We start from the raw sequence: 26058 nt of genomic DNA on the forward strand, positions 1-26058 counted from the left end.
TAAACTGAAAATAGTTCTCAATATAGTACTGGGAGTTTATGCGTCTAGTAGTAATTCAAAACTAGGCATATACTGAAAACAAAAACTTAAAATTTAGTAAAACCAAAATATTGACTTAATTTCAGGTTAAAATATTAGTGGTATATCTTATAAAAATATTAATATACTTTTTTTTTTTTGTATTTTTCTGAAGCTGGAAATGGGGAGGCAGTCAGACAGACTCCCGCATGCGCCCGACTGGGATCCACCCGGGCCCGCCCACCAGGGGGCGATGCTCTGCCCATCTGGGGCATCGCTCTGTCGCAACCAGAGCCACTCTAGCGCCTGGGACAGAGGCCAAGGAGCCATCCCCAGCACCCGGGCCATCTTTTGCTCCAATGGAGCTTCGGCTATGGGAGGGGAAGAGAGAGACAGAGAGGAAGGAGAGGGGGAGGGGTGGAGAAGCAGATGGGCGCCTCTCCTGTGTGCCCTGGCCGGGAATCAAACCCAGGACTTCTGCACGCCAGGCTGACGCTCTACCACTGAGCCAACCGGCCAGGGCCTAATATACTTTTAAATGATATTAATGGGATAAATTTAGTAGTAATTCATACTTAGTTATATTACACATTTATTTCAACAATTATTCAGTTCCCAGGGCACTGGTTAACACATACACCATTTACAAATCCAGCATAGCAGTTCTAAGGAATGGTTCATCCTCTTGGTAGGAAAGTGTCTGTAAACATAAATGTCTCCCTTTTCTTCAAAGACTAACCAAGTCTTGAACCTTCCCTGATGCTCAGGCTTCACTGATTAATCACTACTCCACACCGTAGTTCCTACACATTTTTCTGTATTACTAATTTGGTCCTCAGAATCTTCTGTATTTCTGATTCTTTCTAACTATGTGTATTTTCTCCCTGATAATACAGTAAACAGTTTTTCCATAGACAAAGTTTTTCTTTTTTTGAGAGAGAGACAGGAAAGGAGAGATACGAGAAGCATTCAATGCATAGTTGCGTCACTTTAAGTTGTTTATTGATTGCTTCTCATACGTGCCTTGATGGGGGGGGGGGTGCTCAAGCTGAGCCAATGATCCCTTGCTCAAGCCAGTGACCTTGGGATCATGATGATCCCGTGCTCAAACTGGTGACTCTGAGCTTGGTGACCTTGGAGTTTCAAACCTGGGACCTCAGTGTCCTAGGTCAACACTATATTCATTGTGCCACCACTGTTCAGGAGAGACGAATAAAGTCTTATCTATTCAGTTCCAATGTAAGATACTATAATGACATGATATAATTAATATTAGGATAAAATTAAGCCATAGTTTGTACAAAAAAGGTTCTTAGTATGTTATCAATGATAATATCAATTATGACTAGACAAGACATAGCTTCCTTGGTCAAAAATGGAAAAGAAATGTTTTGTTTGCAACTTCCTAGTTTTCTTTTTTAATGGGTTATATCCACTAATAACTTTTCCTAATGCCCTTTTTTTTTAAGGGGGAGAGAAAGAATGGGGAGTGGGGAAGGGAAAGAGATGAGAAGCATCAACTCATAGTTGTGTCACTTTAGTTTAGTTGTTCACTGAATGCTTCTCATATATGCCCTGATCTAGGCATATATGAGAAGGCCAAGCCAGGGACCCCTTGCTCAAGCCAGATGAGCCCAACTCAAGCCTGCAACCTCAGGGTTTTGAAGCTGGGACTTCAGCGTCCCAGGTTGATGCTTTATCCACTGCACCAACATTGGTCAGGCTCCTGATACTATTTTATTTATTTATTTATTTATTTATTTATTTATTTATTTATTTATATTTTTCTGAAGCTGGAAACAGGGAGAGACAGTCAGACAGACTCCCGCATGTGCCCGACCGGGATCCATCCAGCATGCCCACCAGGGGCAACGCTCTTCCCACCAGGGGGCGATGCTCTGCCCCTCCGGGGCGTTGCTCTGCCACGACCAGAGCCACTCTAGCGCCTAGGGCAGAGGCCAAGGAGCCATCCCCAGCGCCCGGGCCATCTTTGCTCCAATGGAGCCTTGGCTACGGGAGGGGAAGAGAGAGACAGAGAGGAAGGGGGGGGGGAGGGGTGGAGAAGCAAATGGGCGCTTCTCCTATGTGCCCTGGCCGGGAATCGAACTCAGGTCCCCCGCACGCCAGGTCACGCTCTACCGCTGAGCCAACCGGCTAGGGCTTGATACTATTTTAATATAAGAATGTGAAACATAAAGATCACTTAGATATTGACTATATTGAAGCACAAACTCTTAAAAATAATTGCCAGGTTTTTCTTTAAGAGTTTAATTCTGAAACTTTTAGCTACAAATAAATAGCTTATTTAGGCTAAATTGGAGAAAAATCCTAAATCTAAATCGCAAGACTTACATTTTTACTTTTAAAATAATGTAAATTCTTTAATATCAATAGACAACTTTATTAAAATAAGATCATATGATGTAAATGCTTAAAGATTTATCCCTAAAAGATACAAATTCTAAAAAAATAATTTAAGTTGATAAAGCAAACTGTCTCTATTACCCTAAATTTGGGAGACTTTAGGTTTCTCAGTTTTTAACCTAGTCAAGATTAAAATTCAAAAGAGAAATATTGACTATCAAAGAACTATCATATCTTTTTAAAAGAATATTTTAATCTTATATAAGACACGAGGAACATGGTTAAAGATACAATTTCTAAAGAACTGTAATAATTAAAACTTTATCATATTCCTATCGAAAGCCTCTCTAATCAGGTATGACAAAGGCTCCTTCATTCTGAAGAGTACTTATGCCTGGACAATTAGGGTCCAGAAGACAGTGCGGCACACAAATGCGTTCACAGTAGCTATATCAGTGGATGTGTGAAAAAAAAATCTCATTTAATTGCATAAAATTGTTTTTTATTTGATATTTATTTATTTTTATTTATTTATTTATTTATTTTAAAATTTTTCCGAAGCTGGAAATGGGGAGGCAGTCAGACAGACTCCCGTATGCGCCCCACCGGGATCCACCCGGCATGCCCACCAGGGGGTGATGCTTTGCCCACCAGGGGGCGATGCTCTGTTGCATCCAGAGCCATTCTAGCCCCTGAGGCAGAGGCCACAGAGCCATCCCCAGCACCCAGGCCATCTTTGCTCCAATGGAGCCTCGCTGTGGGAGGGGAAGAGAGAGACAGAGAGGAAGGAGAGGGGGAGGGGTGGAGAAGCAAATGGGCGCCTCTCCTGTGTGCCCTGGCCGGGAATAGAACCCGGGACTCCTGCACGCCAGGCCGACGCTCTACTGCTGAGCCAACCGGCCAGGGCCTATTTGATATTTATTTTTGAAAAAGAAATGTTTTAAGTCAAGATTTGTGTGACAATGTCAATTCTCTTTCAATAAAGCTGGAAAAAGGATTTGTGTAAGAAAACATGGATTTAACTAATCTGATCTAGATCATATATCTCTTTAAGCTTAGCTAAAAACCTAATGTCAGCCTAATAAAACCTTAGCATGTGACATAAAAAACACACCCTACCTAGTGCTCTATTTTTTACACTGGTAAAGTGTGTTTTTTTTTTTTTGTATTTTTCTGAAGCTGGAAATGGGGAGAGACAGTCAGACAGACTCCCGCATGCGCCCGACCAGGATCCACCCGGCACGCCCACCAGGGGCTACGCTCTGCCCACCAGGGGGTGATGCTCTGCCCCTCCGGGGCGTCGCTCTGCTGAGACCAGAGCCCCTCCAGCGCCTGGGGCAGAGGCCAAGGAGCCATCCCCAGCGCCCGGGCCATCCCTGCTCCAATGGAGCCTTGGCTGCGGGAGGGGAAGAGAGAGACAGAGAGGAAGGGGGGCGGGTGGAGAAGCAAATGGGCGCCTCTCCTATGTGCCCTGGCCGGGAATCGAACCTGGGTCCCCCGCACGCCAGGCCGACGCTCTACCGCTGAGCCAACCAGCCAGGGCCTGGTAAAGTGTGTTTTGAAGCCAAGTATCAGATTAGAGTATAATGATTTAAAGATACTGAATGAAGTGGTTTATAAAAAAAGATGAGGACAGAAGTATTGTTATGGCGCTATCAAAAGTACAGTATCAAAAAGGTACTAATACTTTTGGAAAGTACTAATTTGAATTTCCACTTTTAACAACTTCAGGGAAAATCAAAGAAGTATTACTACAGGTTATTAACATACACATTGGTCCTTCAATTTGGTAGCTATGCATCTAAGACAGCATCAAATTCCTTTACAAACTCACACAAGTTAGTCAGGCTTGAAAATCAGTTTGACACGGTTGTCTGAGGAAAGCAGTGCCTGGACAGTTGGTTGCTCCAAACCCCTACATACAGTATTTGGTTAAGGGTGGAGGGGTCTGTCAATAAATCAAAATGTTTGTGAGAAACTGCACATTACAATTGCAAAAACAATGTTACAGAAATATATTTAAGCTGCTTATGGTATATAGTCAACCAGTGTATAATGAATTTTCAAATATGGTCTGGATTGGGGCCTGGTTGCAAAGGACATCAAGTCCTTCTCAAGCTCTGAAATGTACACCACTGTTCATTATTCAAATTACTTTTCAAATTTCCATTTTCACCGTGTTCACACAAGTACTTCACTTAAGAAGCCAAGGAGACAGTAAGAGGGGAAACCCTGAAACAAGGCCCCTGCCCTGCTCCTCACCTTTCTCGGGGTGCTCTGGCTCTGGCTGAGCACTACTGTTGGAGCTCACGCTGGCGTCACAGCCTGCGGGCGAGCTGTTCCCCTCGGACTGCAAGTCCTGCAGCTCCCCTGCAACACTATCCACCTCAATTGTGCTATCAGTTTCACTCTTGATACTCCGGACCTCTTCTTGGTTTGGGGCCAGCACTTCTGATACACAAGACTGCTGCTGACTGGCTTCTGTGACAGTGACAGAGGAAGGTGATTCCGGGGTAGTAGGGGGGGTATTTAGCACTGAATTACTGCCACTACTTGGAAATTCAGCTTTTTTGTCACTGACTTCCATGGGTTTCTCCTCAGTGGGCTGATTATCGGCACAGACGGGCGGTGGTGTTTCTAGCTCAGCGCTGGGTGAGCAGCTCTCCTCCTCAGCCACCGTCTGCAGTGTCCCCTCTGCTGGGCCCTCCTCTGGGGCAGGGTGTGGTGGGGAAGCTGCAGCCTCAGTGTCAGAGTCTGAAAAAAGCTCCTTCAATGTTTTTTTAGGCCACTGTCCTTGAATACTTGACCAGACATCTTTTCGATCTTTAGCTCGGCTGTTCTGAAGTCTTTCATCAGAGTTATTTAGAAGTTTTATCCTTTTTTCTGCCACTTCTGAAAATCCAGAATAGAAACCAGTTGTCCGCAGAGATTTTCTCTTTTCCTCCAAACCATTGTATTTCTTAGTTGGTGCCAGCTTTGCTTTTGATTTTTCTTCTTCATCTTCATCTGAAGAGCTGTTGCTACTGTTTTCTGCACAAAGTGATTCTTTGTTCTTGGTCTTCTCGTCCCTTTTGCTGGGTGACCCGGTTTTTGAACACTCTTCTGTATTGCAATGCCTTCTTTTTCCACGTTTTACTTGTGGCTTTGAGGATTTATCTGTGGTGTCCTTCTTGACATCCTTTCTTTTTTTTGTGACATCATCTTCTTCGTAATCAGTATCTTCAGATAATACTTCTATATCTTTCCTTAATCTTTCTGGAGATTTCGATGCTGGTTTAGATATTACCAAATCTGCATGGACTTTGTTTTCTTCTAGCAAAGATGAACTGTTTTGTTCCTCTTTTAAAAGAAGATCATTTCTGGCATGGGTCAAATAATCTGTCTTAGATTCCTCTTTGCCATTATTGTCCATATCGTGAGCATCTGTCTCATCCTCCTGCTCACTGTCTTCACCAGAACTTTCAGAAGCTGAAAAGAAGAAGAACGATGAGTATGCTAAGACGACTAACAATGTCTTCTCTGTGCCAGGTACTTTAAATATCAGTACCTATGTTTATAGCTACCTCGCTTGCCAGGTTTTATTCCATTTTACAAGTGAGAAAACTAAGCTTAAAGTTATGACATTCACAGAATGGTGGAAATGTATATATCATATCTAGGGTTTCAGTTACATTACTATATGCTTTTGCCATTACTCATAAAATTGTAAACATAAAGGTTGTGAATTTTATTGTCTGTAAATTATACCTCAATAAAGCTGATTATAAAAAAAACCACTCCTCCAATCTATGAGCAGAAAATAGTGGACTCAGAATATAGTCCTAGTCCCAGGATCTTTTAACTCTAGAACCTGTATTCTTGCCCTGGCCGGTTGGCTCAGCAGTAGAGTGTCAGCCCAGCGTGTGGAAGTCCTGGGTCTGATTCCCAGCCAGGGCACACAGGAGAAGCATCTATCTGCTTCTCCACCCTTCCCACTCTCCTTTCTCTTTCTCTCTCTCTCTCTCTCTCACCCTCCTGAAGCCAAAGCTCCAATGGAGCAAAGTTGGCCGGGGCACTGAGGATGGCTCTACGGCCTCTGCCTCAGGCACTAGAATGGCTCCGGTTGCAACAGAGCATCGCACCCTAGTGGGCATGTCAGGTGGATCCCAGTTGGACACATGCGGGAGCCTATCTGCCTCCCTGCTTCTCACTTCAGCAAAATACAAAAAACCCCACCTGTATTCTTACAAAAGTGTACCATTCATTTTCAATACAGCAATGATTATTCAAAGATTTTTGTGCAAGACTCTGGCCAGGGAGTTCAGTTGGTTAGAGCTTCATCCCCCCCATGCCAAGGTTGTGGATTCAACCCCCAGTCAAGGCACATACAAGAATCAACTAATAAATGCATAAATAAATGGAACAACAAATCAGTGTCTCTCTCTTCAATCTATTAAAAATAATTTTTAATTAAAAAAAGATTTTTGTACACAATAACTTTCCACAATGAATATACTTTAAAGAATGACACAAATAACTGATAATCTTATATAAAATATTTATAGTATTTTTAAAAAAGATTTTGTTGATTTTATAGAGAGAGGGAAAGAGAGTGTGAGGGAATGAGATCATAGTTGCTTCACTTTAGTTGTTCACTGATTGCTTCTCATATGTGTCTTGACAGTGCAAGCTAAGGGTTTTGAACCAGCAACCTCGGTGTTCCAGGTTGATGCTCTATCTCCTGCACCACCACAGGTCAAGCTATAAAATTTATTTTATTTTATTTTATTTTTTTTGCCACCAACTCCTATAAAATTTATTTTTAAAATGTGTTATAGTAAATAAATTCAATTAAGAATAAAAAAAATAGCCTGACCAGACGGTGGTGCAGTGGATAGAGCTTCATACTGGGATGTGGAGGACCCAGGTTCAAGACCCCAAGGTTGCCAGCTTGAGTACCGGCTCATCTGGTTTGAGCAAGACTCACCACCTTAAGCACAAGGTCACTGGCTCGAGCAAGGGGTCACTCACTCTGCTGTAGCCCCCCGGTCAAGGCACATATGAAAAAGCAATCAATGAACTAAGGAGCTGCAACAAAGAACTGATGTTTCTCATCTCTCTCCCTTCCTGTCTGTCTGTCCCTATCTGTCCCTCTCTCTGACTCTCTCTTTCTCTGTCACAAAAAAATAAAAAATAAATAAATAAATAGGCCCTGAGCCTGGCTCACTGGATACAGCATTGGCCTGGTGTGTGGACATCCTGGGTTCAATCCAGTCAGGGCACACATGAGAAGTGATCATCTGCTTCTCTTCACATCCCTCTCTCACAGTCAGTGGGCTCAACTGGTCCGAGCATCAGCCATAAGCGCTAAGGACAGCTTGGTTGATTTGAGCATCTGGCCCAGATGGGGCTTGCCAGGTAGATCCCAGTTGGGGTGCATGCAGGAATCTGTCTATCTCCCCTCCTCTCACTTAAAGAATAAAAATAATGAGCCCTGGCTGGGTAGCTCAGCTGGTTAGAGTGTCATCCCAATAAACAAGGTTATAGGTTTGATTCCCAGTCAGGGTACATACAAGAATCAATCAATAGCCTGACCAGGCAGTGGTGGTATGGATAGAATATCAGCCTGAGACGCTGAGGACCCAGGTTAGAAACTCCAAGATCGCCAGCTTGAGCACGGGGTTGCTGGCTTGAGCAAGGGATCACTGGCTCAGCTGGAGCCCCCAGGTCACGGCATGCATGAGAAAGCAATCAATGAACAACTAAAGTACTGCACAAAGAATTGATGCTTCTCATCTCTTTCCATTCCTGTCTCTCTAGCTAAAAAAAAAATAAAAAATCAACCAATAAATACATAAGAAAGTAGAACAAGTCAACGTTTTTCTCTCACCCTTCCTCTCTCTTTCTAAAATCAATAATAATTTAAAAAAGATCCTGGCCTGTTGTGGTGCAGTGGATAGAGCTTTGCCTTTGAACACTGAGGTTGCTGGTTCGAAATCCTGGGTTTGCCTGGTCAAGGCTCATGCAAGCAACAAATAACTAAATTGAAGCAACTTTGAGTTGATATTTCTCGCTCCCCGCCTCTCTTCTTTCTCTGTTAAAATCAATAAATAATATCTTAATGGCCTTGGCTGGTGGTTCAGTGGATAGAGAATTGGCACAGCACATGGACACTGGATTTGATCCTCGGTCAGGACACACCAGAGAAGCGACCATCTGATTCTCTCTTCTTTCCCTCTTCCCCTGTCGCAGCCAGTGGCTTGACTGGTTCAAGTGTCAGCCCTAGGCACTGAGGATAGCTTGTTTGGTCTGAGCATGCAGCTTCAGGAGCTAAAAATAACAGTTGATTCAAGCATCGACCCTAGAGGGAGGCTGCCAGGTGGATTCTAATTGGGGTGCATGCCAGAGTCTACCTCACTATCTCACCTACAAAAATACAATAATAATAAAATAAAACAGTAAGTTTATATAAATATCCATCTGAAGTATGAGACAAAAATAATTTCCATTACAATAAAAATTTAAAAAAAAACAACCCTGAACTCAAAGTTTTAAAAAAATGTGAAAAAAAATCTTTGTGAGCAAGAGAAAGAGAAAGCGCCTGACCAGGCGGTGGCGCAGTGGATAGAGCGTAGGACTGGGAAGCCAAGGATCCAGGTTCGAGACCCCGAGGTCGCCAGCTTAAGCGCGGGCTCATCTGGTTTGAGCAAAAGCTCACCAGCTTGGACCCAAGGTCGCTGGCTCAAGCAACGGGTTACTCGGTCTGCTGAAGGCCCACGGTCAAGGCACATATGAGAAAGCAATCAATGAACAACTAAGGTGTTGCAATGCGCAACGAAAAACTAATGATTGATGCTTCTCATCTCTCTGTTCCTGTCTGTCTGTCCCTGTCTATCCCTCCCTCTCTCTGTCTCTGGGAGGAAAAAAAAAAAGAGAGAAAGAGAAAGGGAGGAAGAGGGAGAGAGTGAGAGAGAAACACTGATTTGTTGTTCCATTATTTATGCATTCAATGGTTGTTGATTCTTGTATGTGCCCTGACTGGGATTGAACCCACAATCTTGGCATATGGGACAATGCCTGACCAGAGCTAAAATATTTTTTATAAAGATACCTTCTTTTACTTCATTTGATAGATCAGATATTCAAGCCCTCCTTCCCTACCAGTCAGATTTACTATATCTCTCCCTCCCTTCAGTCCTCATCATTTTTTTTTATGCATGCGCATGTGAGAGAAAGAGTGACAAAGACAGGAAGAAAGAGAAATGAGAAGCATCAGCTTATAGTTGTGGTACCTTAGTTGTACATTGATTGCTTTCTCATATGTGCCTTGACTGGGGAGCTACAGCAGAGTGAGTGACCCCTTGCTTGAGCCAGTGACCTTGGTCTTCAAGCCAGCGACCCTTAGGCTCAAGTCAGAGACCATGGGGTCATGTATGTCTATGATCCTGCACTCAAACCGGTAACCCCATTCTCAAGCTGGTGACCTCAGGGTTTCAAACCTGAGTCCTTAGCATCCCATGCCTACACTCTATCCCAGTGCACCACCACCTGGCCAGGCCCTCATCACTTTTATTATTTGATAGTTACACTTCACTCTGCCTTAAATATTCAGCAGTAATGCTAATATAAAAGCCATAATCAAGATAAAGAGTGTTAAATATTCCTTACAAAAATTCAATATAATTTTAGTCTAATATGGCATAACATAAAACTATATTTTACATGGCAACAGAACCTGAAAAAAAAGCACAATATCAGTACAATAGGGTGAATATTAAATTTTAACTAAAATTTAGGCCTGACCTGTGGTGGCGCAGTGGATAAAGCATCGACCTGGAAATGCTGAGGTCGCCGGTTCGAAACCCTGGGCTTGCCTGGTCAAGGTACATATGGGAGTTGATGCTTCCAGCTCCTCCCCCCTTCTCTCTCTCTGTCTCTCTCTCCTCTCTCCCCCTCTCTGTCTCTCTCTCCTCTCTAAAAATGAATAAAATTAAAAAAAATTAAAAATTAAAAATTAAAATTTAATGGTGCCCTTGGATCAACTAATAGAAATATTTCCAGGCCTCAATCAATGGCTGATTTTATTTCAATTAATAATAGAGACAAAAACATTCTGGTTCAATTAAAGAAACAAATTGATAATGTCTCTGAATTACCTTAATAGAATTTGATTTATAAAAACTAAAAACAAACATTTGCGTGCAACAAGACATTTGTTATTTTTACCTTGAAGTCCATTAAGAATAGAAGTAATTTCTATGGATTTAATATGAGCCGTATCGGAGTTTTTGGCATCAGTAAGATCCAGTTTTGATACCATCTCAGGAGATGAATTTGTTTGAAATGGTGGTTTTGACAAGCGCCGCATTTTACAGTTTTTAGGAGAGTATTTTTCGTCTTTGTCTTTTTCTTTGTCTAATTTATTCTAGGTTAAGGAAAAAAAGTATATAATGTTAGCCTTAATTTATCATGAGGCATTTATTTGTAATATTGTTAATACTCATTTTAACTCTTAAGTTATAAAATATATTATTAAATAACATTAAAATTATGAAAAGCCCTCCAAAACAGCCAGAGATGTTTTTTCAGTTACTTAATACTGCAGAATGAGCAAAAAGTTTTTTTCTAATATTTATATTTAAACAGTTGAAATAAATTAATAATCAGACAATTAAGACTAGCAAGACTCCATACTGCTAATAATGGTTATAAATTCTTCAAAATTAAATCAAAATAAGCTTAAATATTCACTTAAAAAAAGAAGCAACTTGGTAATTTTAAAACCCTTAACTTCTCGCCTGACCAGGCAGTGGCGCTGTGGAAAGAGCGTTGGACTGGAATGCGGAAGGACCCAGGTTCGAGACCCCGAGGTCACCAGCTTGAGCGCGGGCTCATCTGCCTTAAACCAAAAGCTCACCAGCTTGGACCCAAGATCGCTGGCTCGAGCAAGGGGTTACTCGGTCTGCTGAAGGCCCGTGGTCATGGCACATATGAGAAAGCAATCAATGAACTAAAGTGTCGCCACGAAAAACTGATGATTGATGCTTCTCATCTCTCTCTGTTCCTGTCTGCCTGTCCCTATCTATCCCTCTCTCTGACTTTCTCTGTCCCTATAAAAAAAAAAAAATAAAAAATAAAAATAAAAAAAAAATTCTTAACTTCTCAATATAAAACAGGTCTGAGAATGACAAAATTCCAAATATCTTCATTCAGTTGACAGCCGGGAATAACTCTTAGCAAATAATCTATTGTAAAGTCAAACTGGAGGTCTCACTGATAAATTAATATTTTGGAGGGAAAAATGAGAAATTTTCTCCAATTCTCTATTTACAAATAGTTGGGCAAGAGCTAACATATACTTCCTGAAAACTATTTGTTATAAAAATAATTTATAGAGGCCCTGGCCGGTTGGCTCAGCGGTAGAGCGTCGGCCTGGCGTGCGGGGGACCCGGGTTCGATTCCCGGCCAGGGCACATAGGAGAAGCGCCCATTTGCTTCTCCACCCGCCCCCCCTCCTTCCTCTCTGTCTCTCTCTTTCCCTCCCGCAGCCAAGGCTCCATTGGAGCAAAGATGGCCCGGGCACTGGGGATGGCTCCTTGGCCTCTGCCCCAGGCGCTAGAGTGGCTCTGGTCATGGCAGAGCGACGCCCCGGAGGGGTAGAGCATCGCCCCCTGGTGAGCAGAGCATCGCCCCTGGTGGGTGTGCCGGGTGGATACCGGTCGGGCGCATGCGGGAGTCTGTCTGACTGTCTCTCCCCGTTTCCAGCTTCAGAAAAATACAAAAAAAAAAAAATAATAATAATAATAATTTATAGAAAAATATTTCAGGCAAGGTCTCTAAATGATGCTGTAACAATAACAAGTCTGAAGTTCTGTTACATAGACTATAGAATTTGAGTGACTATTTTTACAATTCTCTCAAAGATGGTACATAGCTAGTATTATTACAGATAGATAGAAGAATTAATTCATTACATATAATGTATGCTTTAGGGTAGTGGTTCTCTTAATGAGGACCCTGGGCCACCAACATTAGCATCTTCTGGGAATTCGTTAGAAATGAAAACTCCTGGAACCAGAGTTAGATCTAGTGAATCAGAAACGCTGAATTTCTGGGTTGCAACAAGTCCTCCAGGTGACTGTGATACATGCTTAAGAGTGAGACCTACTGACTTAGGGTATCTGGGCTTAATTCTCAGAATGTGTAAGAAAGCTTATGTGCAGTAGACTACCACAGCCTGTCATGGATTAGTGCTGTTCTAGTTTTTCTACATCTATCATCCTTTGCATCATTTTATTATTTTATACTGGAGGTGTAATACAGCATGTATTCTGAAGGCAGAAATAGTCTATATCACTTTTGAAGTTCAAAAAGGCTTTAAATGGCCTTGAAAATAGTGGTTCTCTGAGTCAGATGAGCTGTTGGGAGGAAAGGTGTACAATAGCAAGTATTTTCCAGGAAGCTTTTTTCAAAATTCACATGCCTCTTCCTTTATGACCAGTATCTTTAATATGCTTTGCAGAGGCCAATAACTGAATTGAGAGCTAAATATATACTTAGAAAAAACTCCCCACATAGTACTCTTTTTTTTTTTTTAAGTGAGAGGGAAGATAGTGTGACAGACTCCTGCATGCACCCCGATCAGGATCCACCCTACAACCCGTCTGGGGCTGATGCTCAAATCAAACAAGCTATTTTTAGTGCCTGTGGCTAACGATAGGACCAACTGAGCTGTCCTCAGTGCCCGGGGCTGATGCTCAAACCAATCAAGCCACTGGTGGTGAGAGGGTAAGGGGGAGAAAAGCAAATGATCACTTCTCCTGTGTGCCCTGACTAGAAATCAAACATAGGATGTCCATGTGCTAGGGCCACTCTATCCACTGAGCAGACAGGCCAGGGCCAAAATATTCTTTCTTTTTTTTGTATTTTTCTGAAGTTGGAAACGGGGAGGCAGTCAGATAGACTCCCACATGCGCCCGACCGGGATCCACCCGGCATGCCCACCAGGGGGCAATGCTCTGCCCATCTGGGGTGTTGCTCTGTTGCAACCAGAGCCATTCTAGTGCCTGAGGCGGAGGCCATGGAGCCATCCTCAGCGCCTGGGTCAACTTTGCTCCAATGGAGCCTTGGCTGCGGGAGGGGAAGAGAGAAACAGAGAGGAAGGAGAGGGGGAAGGGTGGAGAAGCAGATGGGCACTTTTCCTGTGTGCTCTGGCCGGGAATCGAACCCGGGACTCCTGCATGCCAGGCCGACGCTCTACCACTCAGCCAACCGGCCAGAGCCCATAATATTCTAATATAGCTTTTCCCACACCTACCCTGTCCTCTACCCAAAAAAATGCCACTCCTAAAACTTGCTACATCTAAGGAAATTGGCTTAACACTACACACACACAAAATTCCTCCAGTAGGTAAAACCAATGATTCATGCAGCATGAATTCCGTACACTCCAATAAAGACCAAGAGTGAAGATGAAAAGGATTGGGAGGGGGGCTAAGCTGTAGCTACTTGGTTACTATACCAAATCTTTAAAAACATAAACCTAATTTTACAGTGAGGAAAGACTAACCTTTTAAGGGGAAACCTTTCACTATTAGGGGCCACTAGGCAGGTATTATTCAGCAGGAAAGTAAATAGTTCCTCACTTTGAGTATGAAAATTGAACTTCCGAAGAACTATTAAACACCTCAACTACATATACCATTCAATGCATAAAAAAGTCATTAATAAGATAAAAACTATTCCAAAACTTAGTTAATGGTCTACTTTCTAATAAAACATTAAAAAGATTTAATCTTAGAAAGACTGAGAGTAATTAGATCATACATAAATGTAACATTAATTTCCACATGAGCAATATCTATGTGAACATGTTCTAAGCTACCACCTACACAGTCAGACAAAGAGGAACAGAAAAGAGATGCCAACAAGGCTTTCCTGTGCCTCCAGATGCCTCCTTTTCTTCCTGAGTAGTTTGCAGCTAGTGCAGTAACCCAAAGCTCCAGGCCCACTACTCTAGGGCTCTCTAAATGGAAGCCAGAGTGGCAGGAGAGGGGTGTTGTGGACCAGTAAAGTCTGTCTGGGAGGTCTTATACAATGTTGAAACTGAAAATGTCTGAAAGATCATTTAGTACAGTTTCCAAAATGCCTTTTCATAAATGACAATATTAATTGTACCCAAATCTAGCTTTTAATAAATTAGCTATATCAAAAGAGTATTTTCAAGTCTGCTAACACTAACACACACACACAATGCAAGATTTTTGGGAAAAAGTTCCTTAATTAAGAGTTATGATGCAGAGAAAAATAAGCCCTTACCTTTATTTTCTTTCGATGTTTTATCTTTGGCACATTTTTATCAGCAGGTCTCACTATTTTATCTGCTTTAATCCATTCATCATATCTAAAATTAAAGAAAATTAATATAAATATGCAAAACACATACCACAGAAAGACTTATGCCATATTAAAGAGAAATTCATAAATAGAATTGTAACATTTTAGAACTGGAAACAACCCTGGAGATCATTCAGTTCAACTTTCTGGTTTGATACATAAAGCTACCATAGACCAAAGGGAGAGATAAATTGATTTGCTCAAGGGCATAATGTCAACTAGAAGCTAAGGCAATATGCTCCAGTTTTAGTGACGTTGTGTGACAGAAGAGCATAGTATCATAAGCTATGTACAAAGCAAAATCTAGAAAATATATCTTCTCATAAAATACTAGAAAAGCATTACTTTCCCAAAATTTTTTAGTATTCTGAAATACTTCATATACAGACAGCCTCTCTACTCAGTGTTGTTGTCTGCATGACTTGACAGGGTGCAAATCACTACTGACTGCAATAAAGCTATTTGTTTAAAGCAAAAAAGGACAGTTATTTTTCACAAAAACAGCTAGAATGAATAAACATTAGAAACAAATTAACCTCCCAATAAATTCAATTTTAAAAAAACCTCATTTTATGTTCAAAAGTTATACACATTATTGTAGAAAATGGGAAACTCACTGACATTTTTAACTCTAGAACATGAACTAAAAACAAGCTTTTAAATTAAAATTGTTCATTACTAGAGGCACTAAATGAGGTAATAAAGGCCCTAAGTGAGGAAGTAAGTCATTACCTAATAAATTACATTCCTGATGTTGGGCAGGCCTAGAAAGTATCTGCAACAACTCCCTGGCAGAGTTATATAAAGCCACTGGCTGCAGGAAAGCTCAGGGCTCAGCCTCACAAGGGGGTATGTCTGAATCTGCTGGTAGCTGTTGAGGCCACAATGATAGAATGAGAAAGGAATGAAATGAGTTCGGGGCAAGTCTTTACATAATCCTTGTTACCTAGTTATGTGGTCAAGCCATTCTCAACATCAGACAGTTTGTTCTGTATAAGACTTCAGTAAAAAAAAAAAAAAGAAGGCCCTGGCCGGTTGGCTCAGCGGTAGAGCGTAGGCCTGGCGTGTGGGAGACCCAGGTTCGATTCCCGGCCAGGGCACATAGGAGAAGCGCCCATTTGCTTCTCCACCCCCCCCCCCCCTCCTTCCTCTCTGTCTCTCTTTTCCCCTACCGCAGCCGAGGCTGCATTGGAGCAAAGATGGCCTGGGCGCTGGGGATGGCTCCTTGGCCTCTGCCCCAGGCGCTAGAGTGGCTCTGGCAGAGCGACGCCCCGGAGGGGCAGAGCATCGCCCCCTGGTGGGCAGAGCTTCGCCCCTGGTGGGCGTGCCGGGTGGATCCCGGTCGGGCGCATGCGGGAGTCTGTCTGACTGTCTCTCCCTGTTTCCAGCTTCAGAAAAATACAAAAAAAAAAAAAAAGAAAATGAAAATAAGACTGCATATCACATATGGTTTTTTGAGGATCAAATATCTGATAAGTACTTTGAAAATTTTCAAAGCAACTATTATTCTACTAAACCCACTCCTTTTGGCATTTATACTCGCATAGTAGCACCTACCAGTGCATTTGCAGTACTTTAAAATTTCCCATTAAAACTGAAAACTGAATTATGCTTGAGAAGAAAGCATTTTAGTTCCTTCCAAAATTGGAGTGAAGGTAGAGAATAAAGAGAAAATATCTCCACCCTCAGCAAAGCTGAACGTGAATTCCTACAAGTTTCTCTTATTTTAGTAAATATGGAAATCAATGCTATGTACTTTTTAAATATTGAATTTATTGGAGCGACACTGGTTAATTATGTAAACAAAACAAGCTTTCTATTTTCTTAGTTTTTTTTTTAACCTTTCTTAACCAGACTATCTGTTATGTAGTGTTTTACAATACTAGACATTTTAAACTTCTAGTAAGAATACTACTTAATTCAACTTGGGTTTTGGACATAAATTATATTTCATATTAGGGTATAATAGTAGTAGCTTCCAATTTAAGACTACCACCATGATATCCATTTGTGTATTTTACATGGAGCACCAAACACATCCAACAAGTGAAATATAGTTATTGCCTCTACAGCTAAAATGTTCACTTGTAGGGGAAGATTTCTTTGATTCAGAGATAATGAATGCTGCTTAAATGCTCTTAGAAACAAGGTAGAAGGAATATATACTCAGTCTCGTACAGGCTGATGCTCAATTCCTAAGCTCCATTAACCAGTGTACAGATGCTATATGGTAAGGTCAAACAAGAACTTTCGTGGCCAAAAGTTTCTCTGGAGGAAAGGGTTTAGGGAGCCATATACTAGCAGGAAAAATACAGTCCTGTAGCATGCGGTCTAAACCACCAGCAGCAGGGCCAGATGGAGAAGACAACATGTCCACTGTCCTAGGGTCTGGGGGCTCTTTTATACAGTAAGTTTGAGAAAGATGCAAGTTCTTTTGAAAGAATTTACATCGGCTATAGATGTAGAGGGAGAGAATAGATAATGTGGAGCTAGTTCTGGAGTTAAGTATCTAGTTTGAAAGAAAGAAGCACTGGCTACTGTTTGGATTGGTGGTGGGCAACAGCCCAGAAAGTTCATGCATAAGTAAGATGTGTTGGCACCTGGTGGTCAGCTATTCCACTGTACTGCACACTAGATAATCATGGAAACAGCCACCTGGAAGTTAATTTAAGGTTCCAACATAAATTCAGAAGTGTAAGCTGTCTTTTGTTGGTTTTGCCCACAGCTGTTAACTGATTAACCTTCTACCTCTGGCCTGCTGTAATTTAGTTTAGGACATCTCAAAATTTTATCCTTATCAGTAATTAGTTCATTTTTTCTTCCTCCCAATTACAAAGTAAGGATGGTATGGGAGATGTGGTTATTAGAAAAACTTAAGTGAGTTTAGATAAGGAAAGAGTGTTGGATCAGGCAGAAAACAAAACAAATTCTGGAGTTAGGTAAGACAAACTATGCACACTTCTAAAATATTTAGATAGTAGTAATCAAACACTATGGTCTTACTATTCTGGATAAAAATTTCGTTTTAATATTGTATAATATTCTGTATGGTTTTAGGAAATACCTTGTGAAATTCTTCAGATGTTTCCAATTGGAGTAATAACGTGCTAACTTAAAGTTCTATAAATATTAGCTAATATTATGACTCCTTTATTAGTTGCTTCTTGCTAGTCTACCTAGTGCTTTTTGTTGGTTAGTTCAGGCATTCCCATGTTGTAACAGTATTCTTTTAGATTTTTTCTTTTCTCAGCCAGATTTATGCCTTTTAAAAAAAATTTTATTTATTGATTTTACAGAGAAAGGAGAGGGATGAGGAGCGAGAAGTATCAACTCAAGCTGTTTCACTTTAGCTGTTCATTGATTGATTGCTTCTTGTAGGTACCTTGCCCAGGCAAGCCCAGTGTTTCAAACCAGTGACCTCAGTGTTCTAGGTTGATGCTCTAGGCACTGTGCTACCACAGGCCAAGCAGATTTATGCTCTTTATAAAATGTTGTACTGCAATATTGCTATTGTTATTATAAATAGTAGCTTTTGGAACTAGAATATACTTTAAAAATATATCAATAAATTTATTTCACAGATTAAGAAACTCAATCCATGGAACCAAAATGACCTCACAAGCTACAGGCTTGTCAAAAAGCCCAATGTGGAGAGTTAGAGAAGGTGAAATTGACTGCTTGTTAAAACTGCGTAATACCAGAAGGATGAAAGCAGGAACTGAAAATGCTTCATTAAAAATGCACAGCATGGCCTCACCAGGAGGTGGCACACTGGAGAGAACGTTGGCCTGAGACACTGTGGATTCAGGTTCAAAACCTGAGGTCGCCAGCTTGAGCATCTGATCATAAACATGACTCCATGGTCACTGGCTTGAGCAAGGGGTCACTGGCTCAGCTGGAGCCCGCCGGTAAAGACACATACAAGTAAGCAATCAATGAATAAGATGCCGCAATGAAGAACTGATGCTTCTCATCTATCCCTTCTATCTGTCTCTATCTCTTTAAAAAAAAAAAGGCACAGTATGAAGCAACCCATGATGAGGGAGAATGGGTAAAAACAATGTGAGAATTTTGGTTAAGGGAGCTTTTTCAAACTACAAATGCCCTTAACAAACAGAGGTTGAAGCACTGAGATAAACATTAACAAATATTTCAAAACTTAATGAGGTTCTAAACAGCACTTTGTTGCCTGATTAATCTTACAAGAAAAAAAAAATGATCAGAAAATAAAACCAATACTATAATGGACATATTTTAAAAATAAGAAATGTTCTTTCCATTTATGTAATTATTGGAGTGTTATTTCTATATTCTTTACAGAATACTTTCAAAGAACAGGAAGGAAAGAAACAAATTCATGAGGGAAAACCCCCCAAAATTGGCACCCTCACAAAAAAATCAACATTTCCTACAGACACTAAAGTATGTTAAAAAGGTAGGCCACCTGACAAGGCGGTGGTGCCGTGAATAGAGCATTGGACTGGGATGCGGAGGACCCAGGTTCCCTGAGGTTACCAACTTGAGTGCGGGCTCATCTGATTTGAGCAAGGCTCACCAGCTTGAGGCCAAGGTTGCTGGCTTGAACAAGGGGTCACAGGCTCTACTGTAGCTGCACTCCCCCCCCGCCCCATCACGACTTATTTCAGAATATTTCTACTGAAATCATTTACCTAATGAAACAAAAATAAAACAGATGCACTAGCAACTAATTGAACTTCCAAAGGTTTGCTCCTTGACCTACATGAGATGGAAGAACTACACCAGAGGGCCCTGAAATGAAAAATTCTGTGAACTCCCAGACTAAAAGTACGTTCAAGGGCAGATTCTCCCAACACATGTGTCTTAGGTACGTTTTATGTGACAGGGTCTGTGCTGGGCACTGGGTGTTCCACAATGATGCAGCACAGTTCCTTCCCATAAGCAACTTACAACCAAGCAAAGACAACACTGAACGGTAATTACAAAAGGAACAATACAAACCTTCTGAAAGAAGCCACATAAATATTTTATTTTTTAAAATGTGATCAATTAAAATATTTATACAAAACTAGAAGAAACCATTCAGAGACCATAACATACTTGCTCTCACCAGAGAAAAATAAAGTTCAAAAAGGATAGTTTTAGGATTTTGTTTGGATATGTTGGCAAATCATATAAGGAATCATTCATTTAGCAATACTAAAAATGGAAAAGAATGCTAGTCAACCATATATAAAATACCAAAATGGTTTCTGTGCCCACATCATTTCAGATTTCGGTTCTTCTTAAATCCAACTAAACATTTCCCCCCAAAATATTATCAGCATATGTATACCCAAAAGACATAATCTTAGAGATTTAAAAAAGTAATGAATTACAGAATAAAGATATTTTAAAAAGTTTCATAAGCAAAACTGACAAAATCTAAAAATTCACTATTTGAAATATGCATAGCTTATAAAAAAGATAAACTCTAAAATGCATTTAAGTAAAGTATTAAAATCATTTGTATTTTGTTTTCTGTAATATACTCATTTAATAATTGCTGAGTAATATATATTTTATATCTCTTGCTTACCTATACACAAAAGGTTAACATATGTCATACAGGTTTTTTTATTTATTTTTTATTTTTTACAGAGACAGAGAGAGGGACAGATAGGGACAGACAGACAGGAACATAGAGATGAAAAGCATCAATCATTAGTTTTTCGTTGTGACACCTTAGTTGTTCATTGATTGCTTTCTCATATGAGCCTTGACCGTGGGCCTTCAGCAGACCGAGTAACCCCTTGCTCGAGCCAGCAACCTTGGGTCCAAGCTGGTGAGCCTTGCTCAAACCAGATGAGCCCGCGCTCAAGCTGGCGACCTCGGGGTCTCGAACCTGGGCCCTCCGCATCCCAGTCTGATGCTCTATCCACTGCGCCACAGCCTAGTCAGGCTCAAACAGGCTTTTAAAAAACCACAAAATCTAAAGTGGAAATTTATACCATCTTTGCAAGGAAAGGACGTTTCCTCCCTTAATTAAGAAATTATGAGGCTGACCAGTGGTGGCACAGTGAATAGAGCATCGACCTGGGATGCCAGAGTCCCAGGTTTGAAACTCCAACGTGCCTGGCTTGAGCACGGAGTCATCAGCTTGAGCGTGGGATTACTGACATGATCCATAGTTGCTGGCTTGATCAAGGGGTCTCTGGCTTGGCTGGAGCCCCCTGGTCAAGGCACATATGAGAATCAATCAATGCACAACTGAAGTTCCAGAACTACGAGTTGATACTTCTCATCTCTCTCTCCCTGTCCCTCTCTCCTCTCTCAAAAAAGCAAACAAAGGGGAAAAAAAGGTATGACACTGTAACAGAAAAGAGACCAAGTCATGATGACAAAGTAGTACTAGTTATTGTTTCTTAAAGACTGTATTTATTGATTTTTAGAAAGAGGGGAGAGAGAGAAAAAGGAGGGTGGGAGGAGCGGGAAGCATCAACTTGAGGTAGTTGCCTTCCATATGTGCCTTAACCAGGTAAGCCTGAGGTTTCCAACCTGTGACCTCAACAGTCCAGGTTGATGCTTTACCCACTGTGCCACCACAGGTCAGACAGATGTACTAGTTATTAATAATACGTATTTATAAGCAATTTTATCGATATTTACCTACTTGCTGAACTTTCTATGATAATCTCAATTAACGTATTTTTATAGACTCACTGAACACTAATTAACAATTTTAGTAATGTACTTAATAACAAACATATAGCATATTACCAAAAACTTAAATTCTAAGCACACTATTAACATTTCATATTTCTATTTAATGTAACTGTTAAATCCACACCAATGACAAAGAAATGGTGTTCATCATAATAAAGAAAATAACAGCATAACGAGAGAAACATGAATATTATGGCATAATTAAAGATTTCATACAACCACCCCAAGAGAATGGCAATTATATCAACTGGTTCTCCTAGAGAATTTTATTTTTTATTTATTTATTTTGTGACAGAGACAGAGTCAGAGAGAGGGATAGACAGGAAGGGAGTGAGATGAGAAGCATCAATTCTTTGTTGCGGCACCTTAGTTGTTTGTTGATTGCTTTCTCATATAAGCCTTGGCCAGGGCGGGGGGAACTACAGCAGGTAACCCCTTGCTCAAGCCATCGACCTTGGGCTCAAGCTGGTGACCTCAGGTTCTCGAACCTGGGTCCTCCGTGTCCCAGTCCAATGCTCTATCTACTGCGCTACTGCCCGGTCGGGCTCTCCTAGAGAATTTAACTGTAAAATAAAACAAAGCTATAGCTCTTTAGGCAAAGGTAATACGTAGTGTTAAGAACAATCACAGTGCATTGTACCAGGCTTTATTTATAAAGACACTGCAAATGGTTAGCAACTGTGGCACTCACTGTAATTTGTGACTGAGATACTGACTTTTAAAAGTGCCTAAAAAGTTTATTTTATTAGTAATTGATAAGTTTAGCCTGACCAGGTGGTGGTAAAGTGGACAGAGTGTCGGCCCGGGACCCTGAAGACCCAAATTTGAAACCCTGAGGTTGCCAGCTCGAGTATGGACTCACCAGCTTGAGTGTAGGGTTGCTGGCTTGAAGCCCAAGGTCACTGGCTTGAGCAAGGGGTCACTGGCTTGGCTGGAGCCCCCCAGGTCAAGGCACGCATGAAAAGCAATCAATAAACAACAAAGGCGCTGCAACTATGAGTTGATGCTTCTCATCTGTCTCCTTTCCTGTCTGTCCTTGTCTGTCTTTCTCTCCCTCTCACTAAAAAATAAAATAAAATAAAATAATAATAATAGTAGTAGTAGTAATAATTAATAAGTTTAGGGGATTAGTATTTGTACACATTTAGACAACCAATGAAACAGGTCCAATTTCCTGTTTTACATCAAATGTACCTGCTAATCTACAAAAACTACTAAATGCAAAGTCCAGTTTTGCAAATACTCTAAGTTAAATGCACAAAGAAAAAGAAAACCCACTTAAGTGCAAAGATAACTAAATTATTTATCTTTTTTCACTAAGAAAATGTTTATTTTCACTTGCACTGAAAAGCTATAGTCGACTCAAAAGAAATTTTTAAGTAAAAATTACTTTTATGTTCACCTTATGCATTGTTTTTTAGCTTTGTTTTAAATTTCTCTACATATAGGACTGTCTGATACAAAGCATTTTGCACGTCACAAAAGAATTCTTCACAGCCTTTTTTTTTTTTTTTACAGGGACAGAGAGAGAGTCCGAGAGAGGGCTAGACAAGGAGAGACAGACAGGAACGAAGAGAGATGAGAAGCATCAATCATTAGTTTTTCGTTGTGACACTTAGTTGTTCATTGATTGCTTTCTCATATGTGCCTTGATCGCGGGCCTTCAGCAGACCGAGCAACCCTCTGCTCGAGCCAGCGACCTTGGGTCCAAGCTGGCGAGCTTTTTGCTCAAGCCAGATGAGTCCGCGCTCAAACTGGCAAACTCGGGGTCTCGAACCTGGGTCCTCTGCATCCCAGTCCGACGCTCTATCCATTGCGCCACCGCCTGGTCAGGCTTCATAGTCTTTTGACTACCACAATACTTTCTCATTTCAATTTGCTTTGTATCATAAGCATAAGTGAATAGCCGAAGAGAATGACAGAGGATCTGTGGAGGTAAGACTGGAAAAGACAAATGTGAGGTGTTAAGAGTAGAACGGCTCACGGGAGGAGGAGCATACATAGGCAACAGGAAGGCTTAGGGAGAAGGACAGAGTGATGTTCCTTACCACCTCTATAACAAGTTTACAGATAGTTACTTGGAAACCAATCAAGTGGTCTTCATCTGTAATTCTTGAACTGTCACACTATAGAGATAAAGCAGTTCCCTAGATACCTTGCCTTCCTAGCATTATCAGACCAACTACCCCAAAGAGTAAGCAGAATATCTCTGTACTCTTTTGTAATATTCCTAAATCCAATGGCATATATAAAAAGTATTGCAGGGATCAGATTACAAAGAGTAAAAGAAAAAAAAAAGGGAGGGGGGGGGATAAAGCAGAAAGTACTGGAGAAGAAAGGAATAAAGAAATTAAGTTTAGGCCCTGGCTAGATAGCTCTGTTGGTTAGAGCATCGTTCCAAAACACAGAGGTTGCCAGTTCAGTCCCTGGCCAGGACCCATATAGGAGTAGACAGCTGTTCCTGTTTCTCTCCCTCTCTCCTTTTCTTTCTAAAATCAATACAATAAACATTTAAAAAAAATAAATTAGGCTTAAAAGTGACAGCCCTGGCTGATTGGCTCAGCGGTAGTGTTGGCCCAGTGTGTGGAAATCCCGGGTTCAATTCCCAGCCAGGGCACACAGGAGAAGTGCCCTTCCTTCTGCTTCTCCACCCTTCCTCTCTCCTTTCTCTCTCTCTCTCTCTTCCCCTCCCACAGCCAAGGCTCCACTGGAACAAAGTTGACCCAGGCTCTGAAGATGGCTACATGGCCTCCAACTCAGGTGCCAGAATGGCTCCGGTTGCAACGGAGAAACGGCCCAAATGGGCAAAGCATTGCCCCCTAGTGGGCATGCCGGGTGGATCCCGGTTGGGCACATGTGGGAGTCTGTCTCTCTGCCTCCCTGATTCTCACTAAATTAAAATACAACAACAACAACAAAAAAGTGACATTTTTTTAAAGGGACAAAAGGAGACAAGGTAGAAGGAAAGTCACAGGATATGAGCATTTCCAAACAGATCCATTCCAGTCTCCCTCTTTTAACAGCATTTTGGCTGCTAATTAGGAGATAGGTTCTGTATATGTCTCAAAGAGGTAAAAAAAAAAAAAAATCTGATAATCACATATAAAATTAATTCAAAATGGATCAGAAACTTCATTAAAGCCAAAACTATAAAATTCTTAGAAGACAAAATGGGGGAAATTTTTGTAACACTGGATTTGGTGATGTTTTCTAGGATACAACACCAAAAGTACAGGCAATAAAGAAAAATCAAACTATCAAAATTAAAAACTTTGGCTCTGGCCAGATAGATCAATCAGTTGGTGTGTCAAGTTCCAGATTTCAACCTTGGTCAGGGTACATACAAGAACCAACCAATGAATGCATAAATAAGTGGAACAACAAATGATGTTTCTATCTCACTTTTTCTCTCTTCTTCTATCAAAATCAGTAAATAAAACATTAAAAATATAAAACTTTTATATATCAAAAGACACTATCAAGAGAATGAAAGGACATCTGGGGGCTCACAGAATAGAAGGAAATATATATTTTCAATTCATATATCTTTTTTTTTTTACAGGGACAGAGAGAGAGTCAGAAAGAGGGATAGACAGGGGCAGACAGGAATGAAGAGAGATGAGAAGCATCAATCATCAGTTTTTCGTTGCAAGACCTTAGTTGTTCATTGATTGCTTTCTCATATGTGCCTTGACCGTGAGCCTCCAGCAGACCGAGTAACCCCTTGCTTGAGCCAGCAACCTTGGGTGCAAGCTGGTGGTGAACCTGCGCTCAAGCTGGCTACCTCGGGGTCTCGAACCTGGGTCCTCTGCATCCCAGTCCTATACTCTATCCACTGCGCCACCGCCCAGTAAGGCCAATTCATATATCTGATAGGGAATTAACACATCAAATAAAGAACTCAACAACAACCATCAAATCAGCAAAGGGCTTAAACAGGCATTTCCCCAAGAAGATACATCAACAGCTAATAAGCACATGAAAAGATGCTCAACATGACAAGTTATTAGGGAAATGCAAATCAAAATCACAATGAGCCTGACTTGGCGGTGGTGGCACAGTGGACAGAGTGTCAGACCGGGAAATGGAGAACCCAGGTTTGAGACCCTGAGGTCGCCAGGTTGAGTGCGGGCTCATCTGGTTTGAGCAAGCAAGGCTCACTAGCTTGGACCCAAGGTCACTGGCTCGAGAAAGGGGTCACTCACTCTGCTGTAGCCTCCCCAGTCAAGGCACATATGAGAAATCAATCAATGGACAACTAAGGTGCCGCAACAAAGAATTGATACTTCTCATCTCTGTCCCTTCCTGTCTGTCCCTCTCTCTGTCACACACACACACACAAAATCACAATGAGATACCCACTTGGCCAGCTATAATAAACACATTTTAAATGAAATATAAATGGTGAGAATATGGAAAAATTGGAACCCTAATACACTGCTAGTTAAGAATGAAGAGTGGTGGTCTCTGGAAAACAGTTTGACAGGTACCCAGAAAACTGGTCACAACTGTCCCAATCCATTAGCCTCTATATTCTATAGGTATGACTTTTATAAACCAATCCTTTTTATTTTGATCTTAACTACCGCTCTACTCCCATTCTGTTGCCAGGATGTC

At 41.1% G+C, this 26058-nt stretch overlaps 1 protein-coding gene across 5 annotated transcripts in view; it reads right to left on the minus strand.

Moving 5' to 3' along the window:
- ARID4B (AT-rich interaction domain 4B) overlaps positions 1 to 26058 on the minus strand; it is a 195843-nt gene that overhangs the window by 13897 nt on the left and 155888 nt on the right. For all 5 annotated transcript variants that reach the window (XM_066382500.1, XM_066382490.1, XM_066382472.1 and 2 more), the window contains 3 exons: positions 14680 to 14764; positions 10588 to 10786; positions 4645 to 5850 (listed from right to left, as the gene is read on the minus strand). In XM_066382500.1, coding sequence (XP_066238597.1) covers positions 4645 to 5850; positions 10588 to 10786; positions 14680 to 14764 — 1490 coding nt within the window. The remainder of the gene's footprint in view (positions 1 to 4644; positions 5851 to 10587; positions 10787 to 14679; positions 14765 to 26058) is intronic.

Source organism: Saccopteryx leptura, chromosome 1 (assembly GCF_036850995.1).
Source record: "Saccopteryx leptura isolate mSacLep1 chromosome 1, mSacLep1_pri_phased_curated, whole genome shotgun sequence".
Lineage (NCBI taxonomy): Eukaryota > Metazoa > Chordata > Mammalia > Chiroptera > Emballonuridae > Saccopteryx > Saccopteryx leptura.